Here is a 21106-nt window from a genome sequence, read left to right on the forward strand (position 1 = left end):
CCTTTCACCATATTTAAATACCTGTAATACCCTCTAGGGAACACTGCTGTATGTGAGCACATACATAAAACATGACAGAATGCATTAATGATGTTCACTGTGTTCCTCCCTCTTCAAGTGCCAAAGCTGCACCAGCTCCAATTCCAGATAACCCACGGCATGCATTGTGATGTGTTCAACTAAATACTCAAAAACCCCAACAGCTATGAGTTAATTACATGGAGTCTTTATTTGCAACAAATTAGATACACTTGCTAAAAAAAGAGGTGAATTGCAGCATGTAAATTATTTTATAAACTTGTTTTTAAAGACTTATTGCAGTGAAGAAAGCATACTTTTTAGGGTTTCCAGTATTCTGTAGTATTCTGTAGTATTGCCTTACAGGAAAGCACTTTACATTGCTTTTGGAAATCAAAGTTCTCCATTTGTCTAAGAATCAACAAAGTGACTTCTGATTACAATATTCTGTACAGAATATTCTCCCCATGCAATTATTCCAACTTCCATAGCTAGAGCCAGGATATATGCTAGCTGAATTGTAGTGAAATTTCAAAATGGAAATAGCTGTTTCACCTCTAGTTTCTGTCAGTGACATTTATATCAGCCTCATTTACAGACTTTTCATTATATAAAACTATATAATGGAAACTATAAAACTATATAACATTATATAAAACTTTATAACAGATATAACAGAAACCCAAGCTATGACTGCAAACCAGAATGTGTCTGCTCTCCTATTGCTCCTGGCTCTGAAGAGCTAAGAAAATAAAGTGTGGGAAATGGGAGAAAATATGACACCAAGGTAACAGGATATGATCCAAAAGTTGCTAAAATTCAGCAGTAGTCTGCTGATTTCACATTTTTTGAGATTTTCTTCTGTAAAATTGTGCCCCATTCATATTGTCCAGGAGGTAACAGAAATTACTAAATTTATTAATTTTTAAATACCCTCTCAAATTAAAGGGTTATACAGACACCAGTTTCTCTGTAATAAGGAAGTATTACCTAGGAGCAAAGTGAAAATTCTCAGAACTGTACTTTTCAATCACACATTACTTCATTAGCTCTGCTCTTCTCCCATATTCCTCACAGGCCTCATTTTCAAAAAGAAAAACATGTCAACAGCTTCCTTGTTATTTAGGACGACAACAAACTGAGACCTGTTCTGGGACACTGCAGTCAGAAATCTGTAGATCTGCTTGGGGAAACTTTAGGAAACTGTTTACATTTATCTAACATAGAAAAATATCTTTTGACACAGCCTACTTCTGCTTAGCAAGCATATCCAGCAGCTCCTTCTCTATGCCATGGCTGCCCAGTTCAGTTAAGCTGTAGTATCTGTGCACCACCTTCTCCTCTGTCACAACCACCACTCGGAGCCCGTGTGTGTCCTGTCCCAGCTGACATCCTATAGCAGATGACACCACCATTTCCAGGCCTTTGTAGGACCCTCCAGCATTTCTGTGGTAATGCCCAGAAAATACAGCTCTAATGCCTGTTAAAAAAAAAACAAATAAAAACCAGAGTATGTATTTAGTTAGCACCTTTCAAGTGTCAGTCAGATTTACCTTCCTTCTTTAATGGCTCATTAAACATAAAGTTAAAACTAAAACATTTATCCAAACTTGCATTTTAAACAAGCAATTAGTAAACAGTAGTAAATATTTCCAATAGTAATAAATAATTAATCAAACTTTATTGTGCTCCACCAGCTGTGTTTAGGGTTACTAGGCTCTGAGTTCTTTATGCCCACTGCAAGGTGTGTTTGTTGTCTCCTTTGCCTAGAAAGAAGGGACAGTCCAGAAGCAGCTGATTAAAATGAGACACCTGCCTAGAGAATGATGGGACTGAAACACAGGCTGAAAGGTGAAGAGAGAGGAGCTGTATTTGTCAATTAGCAGGAAGAAAAATTCCTAAGGAGAGCTCAAACCTGTACGCCCAAGGCCAGTGACCTTAAAAAAAAAAGGGGAAGACAAACAAAAAACATACATGAGAAGGTAGGTAGTAGTCATTTCACAAGACATTGAGGGTATCACAGATGGAACAGAGCCAGGTACATCAAAGAAATCTAATAAAGCAGAAGTTTTAAGGCAGGGAAGAAAGAGGAGCAGGTAGGAAAGGAAAGGTTGACACCTGTGAGAGTCAGGCTTGGAATGACATGAATTAACATTTATCATGTATGGGGACAAACAAGGCAGGTTGAGTCTGATTCCTTCTCTATTTTTAATGACTTAAGGCTGTTCTGTTTCCTTTTTTTTTTTTTTTAAGAAAAAACAGATTACTTATATTTTGGACTTTACTGGAGTAAAAAGTATGGAGTTTTTACAGAAATTTTGAAACTATTTGAAATGAAATGAATTGTGTCATCTTCACCTCCAAACCAGTAATTCCTACCTTTTTTTTCTGCTGTCTTGCAAACATAAACAAATAGGTAGAAGCTATACTTGTTACTCTGAATGGCCTTTTTCATTGTCTTTACAAGTCAGATTCAAGCTGCCAAATAATCTTCCACTCTCCATATTTGATACATTTTAACACAATGCTTTTATTACTACAAAGTGATATCTCCTTGAGTCTGAGTAAAAAAGAAAGTCATCTTGTTGCTAAGTACTTCTTTCCTGTCAAAGTTTGCAAACCCCTCACAAGAGAGTTGAGAACGCAGCTTCCTCCCTGAGAGAGAACATTCTGCCCTAGCCAAAGCTAATCATTCACAGCTTATTCCACCCTCCTTTGCCACTGAGCCTTTCCAGGCTCTGCCCATAGGTGCAGCTGAGCACCACACTGAACAGCACTCAGTTTGGTAAAAAAAAAAATCATCAGTTTTCTTGCTAAATTAAGGTAGTGTATGTTTTATTTTGATGGAAATGTGGAGTTAGTATAAATAGCTAATTTTACAAACAGGATTTGGGATTGTGTTTTGGTATGCTTGGTCTAATGTCCTTAGACTCTTAAAGCTTCTTGAAGCTGTATCTAATGCTACATTATACTATTGTGAAACAGTGAAATAACTGGATCAGATGACTAAAAATACCGGAAATTTTGTTGTCAGGCCAGAGAGGGGAATTTGTGAGACATTACAACCTTAAATGACATTTAAAAAATAAAAAGCTAGCAACAACTGATTTTGCCTTCAGATAGCAGAAATCCTGGAAAATAGCAGAGGCAATTTAAAGCCAGAGAGCTGTAATGAGGAACATGCTACAACTTCACATGGAAACCATTATTTCTCTAGCCAGAAAAAACCTTCTGCATTTTCTCCTGCAGTAGATTTAGACCTCTTTCACAGAGATAAAATGAAAAGGGAAGTAGGTGAACCCATCTTAAGACAGCTGGCTAACATCAATCCTTTGCTTTTGTAGGAGTGAGTGATCTGAAGACTGATATAAAATATATAAACTTGGCTCAAAGTGTAGTTAAAAATTAAGCAGCTTGGAAAGCAAAATATAAATTATTCTGCTGTGTGTCTGGTAAGAGCTACATGGGCTTTCATATTTCAAATGAAATATGAAGGTGGAAAAGGTGGAAAACAGAGAATGAAGCCACCTTGTCACTGAGCAATGGTACAATGGCCTTGTCAGCTCCAACTTGTCTGCTCCCCTGTTTCAGAGCATCAGGACTGATTATCCTGCAGTGGAACCACTCTGGCTGCTGCACCAGGTACATTTGTGAGTAAAACTGCAGGACAACTTTGGGAGCTTGCTTTGACTCAGCTGCAGCAACCCAGTAAAACTGGTGAAGTGTTTTTACATCTTGGGAGAAACCCAGTCAGAGTCCTTCAAAAGTCAGTGGTGGAATACAAAGGTCAGTGATGCTGCTACTGTAACAAGGTAACAAGGCCTTTTCTGTAATTTTCCACTTTTTCTGTGGGTAAGCAGAACTACTTTAGTCTTTGAAAAAATTAAGAACAAGTAAGAATCATAAACCCATATGACACACTTTTAGTAAAAGAAATAGGCACTTTGGAAGGGAATTAAGTTCCCTCTTTTTAAATGGAAGAATCTGTGTCCTAAAGTAGCATCTTCCCACCATCCAGAGAATTTGACATTTTGATTTAAAACAGGAAAAGAAGCCAAAACTTTGTGTCATTTTATATGTAAACCAAACCCTGACTAAATGTAATTAGAAGGACAGAGGATACCAAAGTTATTAAGGAACTGTAGTTATGCTAAAGAAAAAAGGTTCCACTTGTCTCATAATTAAAGGAAAGATTTTGAGAAACCCGTCCTAGAGAGAGACACACATCAGTAAAAAATTTTGCCCAGACTTCAATTTTCAGATACCCTTTAGTGCTAGTATTAACTCCTGTTATTGCTGGGTTACAGGATGTTACACCTTGAACAAGGACACAAACAGGGCACTGCTGGGTATTGATGGAGGTTCACTGATGGGGTTTTTCTGCAGGAACACTGTTCTGTTCACTCAGCTGTGCTGCACCCACCCTGTGAGCCAGCACAAGGAGGAAAGCTGAACCAGTTCCTGCAATAATAGCAAGATGACAAGCAGGCAATTTACTTTGCTCTTGCTTTTGATCTTTAGCATAAAACGAATCTTAGATATGTTTGCACTCAAATTTAATTTATTAATTTCAGATGTTTTTCTGAAGTAATAATGTCAAGTTGCTAGCAACAGACACCCCAACCCTTTCCCCCCAACTCTCCCCCATCTCTGTGAATAAAGAACAGTGTCCTGGCAGACCTTGTTTTTACAGTTGACTTTGATGTATCTCACACTCAGTTAAATGCATCCAGCTATACACTAAAACATACAGTCCCTTCCCACTACAACAGAAAAATAAAGGTAGAGCACTGCTTTGTTTTTTATCCCTAGGTTCTTAAGCACCAGCTTGAAGAAGCATTTATATAAAAGCTGTAGGAAATACAAAAAAACTCCTGTGTAAATAAATGTCCAAAGAACAGCACCTTCACAAGCATTCATTATTTCAATTTTTATGAGATAAATACACAGTTATTTGAATTTAAATGTGACTGGAGATTTTACAGTATCCATTTACTAAAAATAGCTGGATCCATTACTACAAGACACTATTCATACCAAATGGATTACTCATTAACAAAAAAATGGATTAAAATCAGAATAAAGTAAAAAACTGTGGAGACAGTTACACTAAAAAAAAGCAAAACAATCCACACATCCTGTCTCTGTGATCAGCATCATAATCTGATGTCAGACTGCAAAACAACACAACACAGATTACAGAGTATCTGCTAAGGAAAAAGTGTCTGAATTGCCAAATCAATTTTTGATCAGGACAGGACTGGAAGACAGATACAGGGCAGGCTCCACCCAGTGCTGGGTACCAGGTCCTATTCTGTCTGAGCTTTACTTTGGTCAAGAAAACACCTAAACCCACTGAGCTTCATGCCTGCTACCAGACATGACTTTTATGAATCAGTCAAGATAGAAAAAAAGGCAGTGTCTTAGTAAAAAATGTTTAGATACAGGAAGTGCTTCTGATTTTAGTAAATCAAAGCTGTTCTCCTGCCACACAATTTACCATCACTTTCTGATCAAGCACAAAATATATTTTTCAGTTCTGATCTAAAAAGCTAAGTCTGAAAGACAAAAAGATTTTCCTTTTCCAAAAACCTGATAACTCTTTTTCCCTTCAGAGTAATGCATCCCTACTAAAGAATGAAATACCTATTTTGGTACAAGTTTTTTTGAGCCCAGAGCAGCCTACTTAGCAAAGCTAATTCATGATGTAACAACAAACCCAAACAAGGATTGTTAAAAAGTCATGTGATGAGATATAATATTTAAATTTGTTGATAAGCCTTAGACTTTCCATCAGCTCACCCATGAAACAAGCATGTAAACACTTTGTTTTTTTGCCAATTCACAGACTGCATTATGGCCCTTGGGGCTGTAAGGCCACACAGTGGCTGTGGCAAGGCAAGAGGGGAGTGCTGGGGAGGGAAATTACCAGTCATGCAGTTTAGCATGCTGCCTTTGATCCTACCTGTTCCATAGGCAGAATCTTTACAGCCAACTCTATCTTAATAAAATTTCAAACTAAGTTCATATTTTAATTTGGATACCTTTTTCCAAGTCAAAACCACATTATGAACACTTGATTAATGGTTTCTACTGCAGACATTTTTCAAAAGGAAATTCAAAAGCACCTCTGAAGACTTCCCTCTCTTTCATTTTCTGTGTTTGCTTTCTAAAGCCAGCTCTCCAAACAAACAGGAGAGTTTCACCAAGCTCTTGCTGATTTGCATTTTCCTCATTTTATCAGCTTTGGGAAGTTGGACAATTTTTACCAGCATTTCCCATCTTCACTTTTTCTGTTGGTTCTCTCTTGAGGCCTTGTGACTCACACCAGCACAATGTATTAAAAGGTGCTTTTCTTACAGAGAGGTTGAAACAGGTACTGTTCCACTGCCTCGCTGGCCTAACAGGGAAAGGTGTCTACACAAGTGTCTGAGGTCTGCTCTGCAGAAAAAGATCAGGAGCCTCCAAGGGATTCAAGCAGGCTCAGAAGCAGCTGCCTGTGTACAACCATCACATCCTCACGGGCTGCAGCAGCTCTGATTTTATAGAGATTATTCTCTGTAACTGTGGCCATCTTACAGCACTTTGAGCTCCCAAGCAACCCAAAGCAAAGGGATGTGCTGAAAGAAACCAAATCCTAACTGAAATAGTCACCACCTTTTTGAACCCTCGAGATACTGAAGAAAACAAGAAGAAAACTTTAGCTATCCCAGTGTTGTTTGCACACCGTTGGTTTTATTCCTGACAAGAACCAGGTGAGAAAATACTTCATTACACTAAAAGAAACTACAACTGAGTATTGTGCAGGAGGCAGTTTGTCTGTTAGCAGCAGGAGAAGCTGAGATTCTTTTACAGAATTTTGAAAGTGCAGCATACTCCTTCTACAAATTATCATTTATCACTCAGAAGAACCCTTCTGTGGCACCAGGGAAAAGGGTCAGCATGATTTTGATGCAATTGCACTGTGAGAGAACAAAGGCATTTAGCTGTGCCTCATGGACAATTCCCCTGAGCAATAACATCCCTGTGGCAGCTCATTGTGCAGCTGCAGTCCTGTAATACCCAGACTCCCAAGTTCCCTTAACTTGGGACTCTACTGCTGTCTTCTGTAGCTTAGAAAAATATAAGGACATGGAAGACTGGGCATGTTTTCAACTCCATCTGGGCAAGAAAGAAAAGGGACTCTGGCCTTCCTTCTCCATGTGGCCCAACAAATAGCCATATCTTTTCTAGTCAGTGTTGTGACCAGCCTTTCTATTTCAAGAAGAGTTAAATCATGTTAGTGTCTCAATTTTAAACAAGGAATGCTAGCCAAATAATCTCTTTGCTTTATTAAACAAACAGGTGTATTCTGTAACCATGCAACAGTAGATTTTGTGAAACAGGTAACACCTCTTTTTTTAACTTGAAAAATTTACTGTTTTCTAGTTCAAATCAAGAAATACAGACTGAGCCTCAGTCTCTAGGGAAACTGAGTTGCAGTGACAAAGGATGGGGAACAATGCACCCAGGTTTACCTTGAAAATCCCAAGGAAACATGTACCTGGAAAACAGTTTTTCTCACATAATCAGATAATATTGGGTTGTAATTCAGATTTTAACTAGTTTAAATTCCAGGGGTGTCTGACTCCAATTTCTGTAATTACACTCACTTCTATGGCTTGATTCCAAAACCCCCTGAATTCAGAAGCAGCTGTTTTCCAACTCTGCTTCCAAAGGTACAAGCCCCATTTTTGAGGCAGGTTTGCTGTGTCCAAAATGTGACTGACCTCACCTCAGCTGGAAATCAAACTGCTCATCCCAGCACTATGGACAGAGTAAAAATATAGGAAAAAAAAATCACCAACATAAAAATAAACCAAAGAAAAGCAAGCAGATTTTCCAAATTAGGAGGAGAATGCCTGGAATAATCAGCATAGGCAATCAGTAGCATGCTTTATTTAGACTGAGCCTTCAATTAAATAAATGCTTTTCTCAGCAAAAGCAAATGAGACTGTAAAAGAAGGAGAAGGCTAAATTAGTGCAATATGAATGACATAATAAATATGTAATGGGTACAGTACAGACTTTGCCTCTCTTCCCATGCTCTCTGTAGAGAATTTGGGGAAAAAAAAGTAGTTCTGACTGAACTATGAAATTTATCACATGGTTCAGATTGTCACCTTTTAAGTGCTGATTAATGAACTATTTTTTACAGTAACTGCAGACATGAATCAGTGTTCCCTGCATTTCATGTACAGGTTGGTGGCTCTGGACCCAGACTGCAGGTGAAGTTCAAAGCAAACAAAAGGAGACAGTTCTTCAGAATGCTGTGAAACATGAAATTCCCTCCTGCAGACTATTGTGAAAGCTGGCAGTTTTCACAAATCAACGGAACAAATCTAGAGAGGAATTACTAAATAGCATTATGTTGGTAACATTAATATAACACAGTAAGTCCTTGAAAGAAAAAGATCTTGGAGGTGGGAAGAGGCCTGGAAAAAAATACCATTATACACTTTTCTGTCCTGTGCCCTTCACAAGAGTCTGGGGAGAAGGAGCAGTAGGAGACTGGGCTATTGAGATCCTCATTCTGGTTGCACTACTCTGCTTTTCAGTTACCTCTTCAAGTTTAATGATAAAATTAGATTTTATATAGAGTTATGTTTATCCAAAAATCCCTGGGTCATCACACAAATCTGTTTTTCAGTCAAGGACTGAAGAAAGAGGACAGACTAGGGAAAGCTGATCCTGGATACATTTGTCCCCAAAAGTGCAGGAGATAGGGAGGAACACGAGTAGAGCTCGTGGGAGCAAAAAGGTGGAGAAGCAGTTCTGTAAAGGCATTAAATTGTATTGGAGGATCTGAATGCTATCAACACTCTTGCACCCTGTCCTAGTTTTCAAAGAGAGGAGAACCAAGTAAGTATCCAGGCACAGGGAGATGCTACTCTGAGATGTACCCCCACACAGGTAAGAGTACATAGGTATTTTGTAAAAGGCAGTGTTTCTGGCAAATACAACCATTTAAGTCATAAGGATAAATTGATGTTGAACATTTTCCCTGGAGTATCAGACACAAACTGGATTTTCTGGCTTCCTTTCACTTGCAGAGTACAGCTGCTGTCTGAAGTGCTGAACAATGTGGTCGGTTCAAGAGTAATACCTGCTCTTGCCACAATTTTGCACTCCAAAATGATGTTCTTTCAGCTTCCCCACAAGAGCCACATTAACCATGGGCATTTTTTGCTGCACCTTTTTTTTTCCCCTGGGCATGAGGTGTATCTCATCTTTTCAAGACTCCAGTGCTACACAAGGAATAATAATATTTAGCAGTCATTGAAAACAAAATCTCTTCAGTGGAATAGAATTGATTTCATCTCATTGCAATTTCAGAGTGCTCCCATTGCTTCATCTGCCAAGCAGGTGTTACAGCAGCAAACAAAGATGTGAAAGCATCAGTCAACAGCACTGTTAACTGCTCAGTGCTCAGGCAGCTCTCAGACTCTGTTATAAAAAAAAAACCAAAACCCAATAATTTCCCAATAAAGCACCAATAGAAGGAAACAGTCCCACTGGTAAGTATTGGGGATCAATATCCTCCCTTTCATAAGCTCTTTGGTCAGCCCTCAGTAGCATATAGAATTATCTTGTGTAGCCCTTTTGAAGCCCTCTCTTGTCCTTCCTCCTCAGAAGAGCTGTATGAATAAAAGAGAACTGAGTAATCAGAATTTACATTGCACAGCTCTATAAGAATCTCATTAAAAATATCCCATGCACTCTTGTTTGCAAACATCCTGCAAATGTGCAGGAAACCTCTGCCTTAAATTTGCTTTGTACCCTAAAGAATCAGGAGTTTGGTGTGGCTGGTGATCAGTTGGTCTGTGTAAGTAGGAGATGAAATATTATTTTGAAAAGTATATTTATACTGAGGACTCCTTTCTATAAGACAATACTAAATAGAACTATATAGAAAAGGATTTTAGTGTCACTTGTTTTTCCTACATAATCAGAGGACAAACAACAGGCACAGCCAGAGGGTGATTCCAGATCACCTAATTAGAGCACTGGTCTAAATAAGCCTTTAGAGGTCCTGTCTCTAGAAGGTCACTGTCCTTCAAGTTCATTTTTGTGAATGCCTGCCTACTTTTTTCCATTTGAAACTGATGCTTTCTTACAGAGATGACACAAACCCCAAACAGTCCTGGATTGCTGTGTGCTCTAAGGATCAAGAAGAAGCTTTAGTCCAGTGGATAATTTTTTTTTTTTCTGAGAACAAATATTACTTAATATCCTTACAGATTATATCTACTTTGTATTTGCTTCTGAGTTTCTGAAAAAACAATTTAAAAAATCTATGTCTGTGTATGTCCATGCAAGAGTTACACTACCATTCCTGGGGAACTGTTCTTACATGGAATGTATCACATGTGGTCACTCTACCTGGGCCATAAGTGCATGTTGCAATCTTGAAAGAAGTTGATCTAAATCACTGAAGTTGAGAATATTTAAATTAACTTAAATACTGACACGTAAGCACTGAGATTACTCACTCAATATATGGGCTTTGCCAAAATCGAGGTCTCAATGGCAGGAAGATGAAAATATTACTCCCCTGTCAACTATGATTACACAACAAAGAAAATAATGAAACATAGCATATGTTGTCTGGTAAATTTTAGAAACAACAGCTTTCAACACTCCATGCTTTAATTCTGTGCTCAAATATATCTCATCTGTGGATGTTCTGAGAGCTTCTTCTTCTTTCAACACTGCTTTCCTGTCACAACATTTCTAAGAGGAGAATACAGAACATCACACTCTTTTAATGAATAAAGGTGTTAGAAGTTACAGCACCTCCAAGTCACAAATATAATGAAGAAATACACCATTTAATGAAGATAGGTTGATATTTTTGCCCCTATGTACATATTAAGTACTTTTAACCACATCTGAAAAATCACTTTTAAGACACTTGGGTGAATTTAAAACTTTTTAATTAAAAGAAGCTGAAGACTGTAGGGAATTTCCTTCTGTATATTTCTATCTATGGTCTAGTTCTTTTCTCTAAGATGCATCATCTCTCAGCTACATAGGCCACATATTCTTAATCTAACTCTGAAACAAGATCTCTTTTCAACCGTGTTGCTGAAAAACCATCTATTAATTTAGGTTTTATTCAACAGAGCTCCCAAATAATGTTTAAACATTTGTTTAAATGCTTTAGTTGATTTGTGCTATTAAGAAACATTTATTACTATATTTTATTATCTAAGTAATGCTCAGTGTGCCAGTGATGGTTCTAAGGACAGAAAGTCTTTAAAAGCTTGTATATAGCTCACCAAAAATATGCATACTTTTCAGGTCATAGAAAAAAAAATATTTAATGTCCTAAGAAAATTCTACTGGAGTGAGATGTGTAAGAAAAAGTAGGTCTTCTATTACATAAACTGCCTGATTTGAAAACTTAATTTGCTGCTTATGTTTATCAAAGACACATGACTTGCAGACCAGATTTTTGGCTAGACCATTACTACTTCTTTATTTTCCCTACAATGCTATGAGGAAACCTATTTATATCAGCACTGTAAAATCCTTAAAAGATGAATATGCATTTCACACAGCAGAGTTGAGTGACTCCAGCAGATCTTACAGATGAGAACATCAGGTCAGCTCTTTCACAGTTCTTGCACATGGGCTTTTTCTGTACTTAATGTCTGCATGTAGAAGAGACAGAGCTTTGACAACTTTGGCTTAACTTGCAGAAGTTATACCAATACACCTTCAGAAAGGTATCTCTACTTAAATGCTAAACTCTGTTCTCAACTGAGCTGGTTTTCACTGTGACCAAAATCACATTTTCAAGGACAACAGTTCTTATAATGCATTAAAAAAAACCATGGTCTAGCAGGATTTCTTACACATGCAGCTTACAAGTATGGTTTAACATTGCACAGTAGTAATACATATTTACAAGTGCCAGATTTTCAATTATAAATATTTATCATAAGGACATGATTTTATCTTTAATTAGCCCAACTGTTAAGGACACTTCTAATGTGAGAAATGTAATTCAGTATTTCATACCAGATGTAGCCTCTACAGCTAGTCTTTTATCTCTGCTTGTAATGAGCAGATACTTACACCAAAACCATTATGTAACACAGGAGTGATTAGAAGATAATAACGACAGAAGATCTGGGCTTTGGAATGAAAATAAGAATTTTCTGAAGTTGCATACCTCAGTTTAAAGCACCTGTGACCGTATGACCAATATAACCATACTTCAAGTATCTGACCATTTCCTACACAAGCCATATGAATTTCTTTGTTCTCATGAAGATCTGAATGACTAGATTATCTTTCCCTTCCTGTACCTCTCTAACCTGTTGAGTTATGGCTCCATGTTTGACACTTCTAGAAAAAGTATAAACATGAGAACTGTGGTAATTCCATATTTGATCCTGTGTTACAAACAACTGAAATATGATGCCCATCTAATAATGCCAAACACCCTAAACCATGCATGTTACTGACATAATGACACAACAAACATGGTTACAAGCACTGAAACAGCAAGAGGCAGAAGGAAGGGACGAAGGAAGGACTGCTGACAGGTTGGGGGAGAGGAACAGTGGCAGCCTGGTGGTCTAAAAAGGCACACTGACTTTTTTTTCCATAATAAATAGTTATACCTAATTTCTAAATTTAAAAAAGCAAAGTATGTTGGGATTTCATTGGCAATATTCTGTGTTTTAATCCTCCAATAATGTATTAAATGAACTGGGTGAAAACCAATTTCTTGTCTAATGATGTCCTAAACTTGATTATTCTTTGGCAAAGCAGAGGTTCAGAAAGCTAGTGGTGTCCTTGCATTTCTGTGCCTCTACACCATCATACCAACAGCCTCTCTGCAACCCACTGAGACCTCTGTGGTCTCACAAAAGCTGCTCTTAAACAGAATAATAAAATGGAAACAGAACGCACCGGTTACTAAGGTAACTCTGAGCCAACTTTTGATTCAGCTCATTTTTCTCAGCAGTCTGAGTTACTGAGCTGCCTGTTCTCTGTATTCATTTCATTAGCAAAATGTTTGATTATTGGCTTGCAAATGTTACCTATTGACTCAGTGTATAGTAATGAGCATGCCAAAGATCAGTGTTTAAACACACTCATTAAGGAACCAAACAACTCATTAGAGATGGGAATGAGGGACACAGGGAGAAATGATGGAGGGAGCAGAAAGGTGGCACAGAAAGGAGTTTGGGAATTTCTTCTCTAGAGTTGTATTGCTCACTTCCCATTCCATTCCTTTCCCCAATTATTTGAAGTTTTCCCAATTTCTGGTTAAGCCTCTGGACACCCTATTAGGAAACACCACGATGTAACAACGATGTCACAATAATAATGTTTATTTTACCTCTTGATGAATTATATTCCCAGTACTGAGTGTTGTCAAATGCTAGTAAACAAAGTGGATGACAAAAAATCCTAGAACAGAACTGTATAGTTCCCACATTAATGCAAATTTCCTGGGATACACCACTGAACTAGGATGTAATGCAGTCCATGGTACACAGGCAGTCACAGCTGTCCAACTCTCCAAGAGCAACACTTCCCACTATATTAACACTGACACAAAATGAAAAAAGGTATGAGATGTTCTCAGCGTGTCTCCTTATGGGGAAAAACCCCCACCTGTAAATCTTGAATCTGCAAATGTATCAGTGCCCTGGATAGCCCTCAGATAGCTGTGAATTTTGGCCCCACTGATTGGAAACAGTAGGAGATTGAGAGCTTGGAAATTAGGCTGAGTTGGATGAGGCCAGGCTTAACAATCAGATGGTAAATTAGGAAAAAGATCATAAAAATTTGCATTGTTCAGTAATCCAAATAATGTGCTCTCTTATAGATACAGAGAAAATGACATTCTGATGCAGTGATGGCAGGAAATTTTGAGAGACTGGCACACTCCAGGAACATGAAGGCAATTACCAGAAAACAATGGGAACAGCATGAAGGAGTAGCTGTGTACTGTGTCTGTCTCCATGGGACTCAAGTGGCATCACACAAAGCTGAGGGATTTGGTACAATTACTCATTTAGCACATGCTCCACCTGCCCTTCATCCCAGACATGGCCCCTATTAGAAATGGATGTGCAAAGGATTGATTTTAGCAGAGCAAGACTTGTTTTAACACTGAATAAATCTGGGGTGCATTACACTCTTGGTTTAAAATTGGCTCAGTGTGGGAGAAAGCAACCTCCAAGGTAATTTTGAATTCTGTTTCCATGTTTTATGTAAAACATAAATTCCGTATTTTTCTCCTATGGCAATACCTGATCTTCCCCTCTGTAGGCAGGAAAAACTCAGGTTATCTTGCATCTGCCAGTACTTGAACAATTGAAACCTTGCTATTTATGTTAAGGAATTTTTCATGTTTAGCTTTTTACTTTTCACTCAAAGTTTTAAATTTTCTTTGATACTTATTACAGGTGAGTAGATTCAGTTGATAATTTTGATCTATGGGAAACAATGAGGCTTATAAGTTGTATTCAAAAATTCCTTGAAAACAGACCATTTAAGTTAAATATATTTTGTCTGGCAGCAGAGCCATTAACAATTTGAGACAAAAATTCAAGAGTAGGAAAGTTTGAGAAAATACCTGCTTTATGAAACTTTTCCATTATCTCCTGACGAACTGATTTCTCCAAGTTGAAGTAATCGTCATCTTCATCAGGTTTGCTCAGAAACAGAGGGATGTGCTGAAATACAATTATATGCTTGCATTTCTGGCTTGCAGCAGCAGCCAGCTGCTCATCAAGCCAAGCATCCTGGGCTTGCCTTAACTCAGGGCACTTGGAAGAATCAAAGTATAGCTGAGAATTCAACACAAGAAAGAAAACACCTCCAACCCAAAAGCTGAAGTAGTCATCTCCCCAGTTCTGGCAATAATCATCTATGGTTTCTCTTGATGGAGTATTGCCAATATCATGATTCCCACTGACGAATACCAGTGGTATGTCCTGGTCAGTGTTTTTCAGAACATTCTTTAAATCTTGCTCTTGGTTCTTTTTCCATCGGGTTCCTAAAGGAAAAAAAAATACAAAAACATTTCAGTGTTTATGGGTTTTTTTCTCACCTTCATTGTTAGTTTTTGTTTATGGAACTGTATATTGTGTATTAGATGTGATCATGAAAACATCTCCAGTTGATCCCTGTACACCCAGCCAGCCCACTCCCTCCCTATCAAGGCCTCAGCCATTTTCAGTAGCTGGCCTGAAGGCAGGCTCTGGTCAGGACCCAGCAGAGAGCAGGCAGTGATGCCATGGTCACTGCTTTGCCCCAGGAGCTTCAGCTGATTCTTTTCATCTACAGACTCATGATATAGTGAAAAAATGTAGCAGCCTTGGATGGTGTAACAGCACAAGGGTAAAAACCAGGCCAACTTCTGGCTTATATTTTATGGCTGTGGAACAAAATTAAGCTTTGTTGTTTTTTTTTTTTTTTTTCCATTAAAAGAACTATTTTAACAGCAAAAATTTAATCAGTGTCTTGTGATGACTTATTCATATGATGAGTCTCTTATAATAATAAGAATGCCATTAAATTTTAAAAAAATAGTTGTGTACTTTGCTACTTTTCCCTGCAATTTATTTATATTCATATGCATATCCATACAAGTACTCTTCTTCATGTCAGGAGTTTGTCCCAGCCTACAAAGATTTATTGTATTCGCTGATTGATTTACAATCACTGAAAAAACTTAGAAAGGAAGTTTTAAAATGGTAGTTATTTTCTTCTAATGATTACAGAGGTTTTCCTATGTTTTCTAAAGACTAATCTTTCACTAGAGGACATTGATATGATTATTATTAATTTTTTAAATGAACATGTATAAATTGGTTTTGTCCTGCAATACATAACACACATCTAGCATGGGCCCATTTCACAAATAATCACTCAACTTTTTAACCAAAAGCTGTAAAAGGATTTTAAAAGAACTCTGAATTCAGGTTTCTAACACACACTTGCACACAGGTCTGTGCTAATCAATCATCATACTTTTAAATTGTGTTTTACTTTCCTAACTACACACATAGCTTATACACAGAAATGCAGAAATGGGTTCCTGTATTGCAACTATGAGATAAAATGGGTTTTTACCATTTCTTCAAAATACTCATGATGAATATGTTGACAAACACTAACCCTTACTAAAAAATATTTTTTTTTTGCATACGCTACAGTTACAGGCTTTAGTACCACCTTATTGCTGTTACCAGAATTACACAGCTTTATAAAAATACTGAGAAAAAAAAACCATATCAGGTCTAAATTGTGGCTAAATGTAAGGACATTGATATGAGGTGCATTAAGTCAAAATCCACAACTCTCTTGGGTTTAACTGCTGCATAGGGTAGAAAGTTATTATAGGAAAATCTTGAGTAACTTGACAAATATTGGACATATGATACCCAGGGAAGTCTAGAAAGTAGGGGAGAGCAGATCACATCTACATTACTTGGAGATGCTGAATTTTAAAAAATAAAATCAAAAATAGAAATAAACCTGGCACACTGCTGTCCACAGGGTAAGGAACCTGGCTGAGAGCACTGCTTTTACTGCCACTTTCCATTTTCCTACGGAAAGAGTTGGAAATCTCAAACTCTAAATATGAAAATATATGGGGGATGGGGGGAGGAGAGCAGGGAAATGCAAAGGGGGAAGGCTCTGTTCAGATCCATGTAAACACATTACACCATGTTAAACTCCATGCTACCACTTTGGGAAATTTAGCTAACAGTTGCAGAGTATAAAGACATTTATGCAAAAGTTACAGAAATAATTTGCAGAATTATGTATACTTCTTCCCAGCGGTGAAATTCAAGCTCTGGAGACTAACAGATTAGATTTGTCGACAGCAGGGCACCGATTCCCTCATTTAATGAAATATTATTTCTATAGCAACAGAGAAACATATTCAGTGTTTATTGCAGAAAACAGATTGTTCAAAATGGAAAATAAGATCTCTGTCCAAGAGCCTGGGAAATCCTACTAAGGAGAGATTGGTTTAGAACAACTGCATCTTGGCTTGACCATCTTGGCAGAAGGTCAAAACAACTTCAAAAGAAGAGAATCCCACAGAGATAAAAGTGGGGAAAAGTGGAGGAATGTCTCAGGACCCCTGGGTACAGTGCTGGGGAGGAAGGGCTCAGATGTCCCACTGGCCCTGAGCTGCACCACCACAACACACAATGTGCCACAAGGAGCCCTCCTGAAGCACCTCCCCAACTTCACATCTGAGGTAAGGAACAGGGAAAGAAGACAAAGACAGTGGTAAAGAAGGAAGCCACTGGAAAATTAAAGTGGTCCCTGCCACAGCATAAAAAATATCCTTTTAATCTCTCTCAGGCAACGAGCTATAATATCTAATTGTTCCAGTTTTTATGAAGAACATTTCTGTTTGATGGACATGGATTTCTTTGGCTTAGAGGGAGTTTTGTTATAGGTGACCAGGAAAACAATATAGTGCCAAAAGGTAATACAAAAAAAAATATTTGTGAAGTGCCAGGGTAGATGCAACTGAAATAAATTTCTGTGATGTTTATCCTGGCATCATGTGCAGTGATATTTTTAAATCCTGGGCCACAATTTTCTGTCTTTATGTTAGGTTGTGTAAATAAAGTCTTGCCCTGAGAGAAATGATTTCACAAATTAATAGTCCATAAAGGGCAGCTTGGCTTTTATGAAAAACATGAAAGTGAGTACTGTTGCTGGTGTAGTTGTCTGCAATTTTCCACAGCTTCCCAGTCTATCATTTTTGAAAGCTGAGTGATGTGAACAGGAGCATGAAGGTGCAATGTCACCATGCCTGTTTTCTGTTGTGTATCCCTGTTTGCCTCAACAGCTCCACTGTTCTGTCCTGCACTGCTTAAAGGAACCAAGACAACCAGCCTTCTTCACACACTGTAAGAACAGATTTCAAGACAGTACTTTTACAGGACTTTTGCTGGAGCTGTCTTCAGACAGCAGAATTACAGATTATTCTGCCAAAGAAATAATCCTTTAGATACTAATCCTTAATTACAGTTTTCTTTGGTATTCCACAGAAGGGTGCACCACTCTAAGATTGGGTTGGGTTTAGTGTTTGTAAGGCACCAGCTATTAAAAACAACTTAGTGCCTTGTTTCCCCCCAAGCTGTAGCTGCAATGCTGATGACAATTTTTGTATAACACAATCCTTCCCATACAGTTACCCCAATAACACTGTAACTTTTCCTCCGGAAGTATTCCAAATGAAAAATTATCAATTAATTAACAATAGCACCAGTTTTTCTACTTAAATAAATCAGGAGGGGAAGGGGGTCTTATGATGGCATTATGAAGTGGTACCCCCAGGCATTCCTGTCTTGGTGTTAGGTGAAGTCTAAGCACTCCCCCAAGGCAAGAGAAGCCTTTAGCTCACACATCTTCAAAAAATTTAACAATATGCAAAAATATGGCACAATCATTTCCTGGATTTCTCATTACTTAGTCTCAGTATTTTAATGTATCTTAAGTGTCCCAAACTTAGAGAAACTGCAATCACATTGTTTTTTAATGGAAAGCACAAATTTTCAGTTTGAAGAAGAAAAAAAAGAAAAATCAAATTTTATGCCAGCAACACTCTTGGAAGGCCCTGATATGACAACTGCAATCTGTTTAACATTTAACCCAAGAGACTGCATACATTGCAGACAAAAATACTATACAAAATATCAAACAGAAATAGTACCTACATTTGATAAAAGCAAAATAGAAAATGTCAAAACACCAGCTATGAAAACAATATTTAGAAAAACACTGGGCCCATTCCTTCTGTAATTTATGATGCTACCAGAAGTATTCTGACATCAAAGGACAACTAATTATTGTTGAAAGCAATCACATGATGTTGTTAAAAACAACAACAGATAGATCTGTGCATTTTCCTGGGCCTTACGGTGCATCACAATTGCTTAATTCAGAGTCTAACTATTTTGAGTCTTGAGACATTTGTCCTGTTTCATGTGCTTTCATGACTGTCTGCAGTTTTCCTACTCCTCCATTTAAAGGACCTCCCCTAGCACTAAATTTCTACAGGGGAGGGCAGTCCAAGGCTATACTCAAACACACTCTGTTTTAGCTGCACTGGAGGAAATGTAACTGCTGCCTCCATCTCCATGGGAAAACAGCTCCTCCTGTCAAACTAGGACTGCCTTTCATCTCTGCTCTTGCCTTGGATACCTGGCTGTTAGCTCCAGCTCAGAGGGCTACAAGGAAGATCCTACATTGTCCCTGTCTGCTGACAGCCCCAAGGACAGCCCCACTGGTGACACCGTCACGTGGAAGACATCACAGGTCCAAACCCAGTGGTATTCATCCACACCACATTGTACCTGCCAGGTCCTTCTGCAACTGCATCTGATTGCTATGCATTAACATAAATACCTGAGCTCCAACCTTGCCATTTTTCAAAACACCAACCCACAGCATCTCTTCAGAGCACTGAAGCAGATGGAGCTCCCTCACCCCAGAGCTCTGACACTGTTCCTCACTGTGCTCCCTTCTTTCCTGCCCTTCCCCACCTCATCAATATGGGTGACTCCTTGACTGCCAGGGCCACACTCATCCCTCTACTCATCTGTTTACAACTGATCATCCCATTAGAGTGATTCTCGTGGGTCGTGAGTGGAATGAAACACTACAGTCTCCACGTTCTTTTGTGTCCTAGGATGCTACAAAAATGTGATCATGGACCGGGCACTGCATAGAAAGGAAACCCCTCTGGCCACCAAAGTTCAGTCTTACCAGTGCTCTTCATTGGTTCTTGCTTTAAACTTAAAAGCTTTCCCTCTGGTGTCTGCTGTAATGAAGTAATGCAACACACTGCATCATTCCAAATTATTACATGCAAGAATAAGCTGATCCATTTTAATAAACCCATTATGGTCATGTTTTGAGATAGGTTTTTTTTTTTTGCTTTAGTCTGTGCTGTAATAGCTAAAATGTCTCCACTTTCTTCTTTAGTCATATATATTTCTAATCTTCAAATAGCCTGAAGACAATTTTATGATGAACAAAAAATCATGCAGTTAAAAAGAATGTAAATATGACTATATTCACTCCTGAACAAACTGATTGACTACTCAGTCTAACTTACAAAGAACCTCATTTCATTAGTTCATTAGTGAAAAGCAGAATCTGGAATACTCATTTGTCTACAGCTGTAAGTAACTTTTTCAATATATTCAAAACAAGTAATAATCTGAGATTCAAAAAATGATCGCACAGAAGTTTTCCTACATGAAAATACGAATTAATTTTATTATATAACTTTGGGAATTAAAACAAGAAGAAATTTTAACTCTAGTTTAAGCTAATAATGAACAATTATTACATTAAAGCAATTACAAAATCCCCAACTGAACAAGGAAACCTATTAGGGGATCAACTACTCCTGGTTTCAGCGCATGACTTAAATATAATGACTGCAAATGCTGACATCTTTCTGAGTGCCAGCCACACAGGTGCCCACATAACAACCTAATTCCTGGCATTTATTGCTCCATGTTCTGCTGTGAAAATAAGTATTATCCTTCACTTAAGCTCAACTCTGCTCTTATCCTTGCTCATCTCCCAGCAACACAGAGCTGTCACAGCAAGCACAGGCCATCACTGCCTTTGGGTCTGTGCTTCTGCTGAAATCATCACAAGATGGAAAAAAAAACCTCTAAGCTCTAGTACCAAAACCAAACTTAATTTAAAAAACTTCATAAAAACATCTAGTACTCATACTAGATTTTTCATACTCTCTAGTACTTGTATCATAAATGTAAGATCTGAGAAAACTGTGTAGCCAATTACATCTCCAAGATTTTAATATTCAGAGATATCAATCTGCTAATTGGATTTCTAAATTCATCCATAGACTAGACTAGAGAACAAGGTCTAAAATACAAATAAATATATACTTGCTGACGATTAAACATTTGCTTCTGACAGCCCAGTGGTTTCTCTGCAATCTGAGCCTGTTGGACTTGTGTGGAGATCTCTGATGCTTCCCTACTCTGGGCTGATTAGAGCA

The 21106-nt window shown here is 38.0% G+C and overlaps 1 protein-coding gene across 2 annotated transcripts in view; it reads right to left on the minus strand.

The window, feature by feature from the left end:
• Positions 1 to 204: 204 nt before the first annotated feature.
• Positions 205 to 21106, minus strand: part of CPPED1 (calcineurin like phosphoesterase domain containing 1) — a 55464-nt gene continuing 34562 nt past the window's right edge. For both annotated transcript variants that reach the window (XM_085592379.1, XM_021539835.3), the window contains 2 exons: positions 14663 to 15085; positions 205 to 1498 (listed from right to left, as the gene is read on the minus strand). In XM_085592379.1, coding sequence (XP_085448505.1) covers positions 1266 to 1498; positions 14663 to 15085 — 656 coding nt within the window. In that variant the 3' untranslated portion in view covers positions 205 to 1265. The remainder of the gene's footprint in view (positions 1499 to 14662; positions 15086 to 21106) is intronic.

Source organism: Lonchura striata, chromosome 14 (assembly GCF_050655825.1).
Source record: "Lonchura striata isolate lonStrDom1 chromosome 14, ASM5065582v1, whole genome shotgun sequence".
Lineage (NCBI taxonomy): Eukaryota > Metazoa > Chordata > Aves > Passeriformes > Estrildidae > Lonchura > Lonchura striata.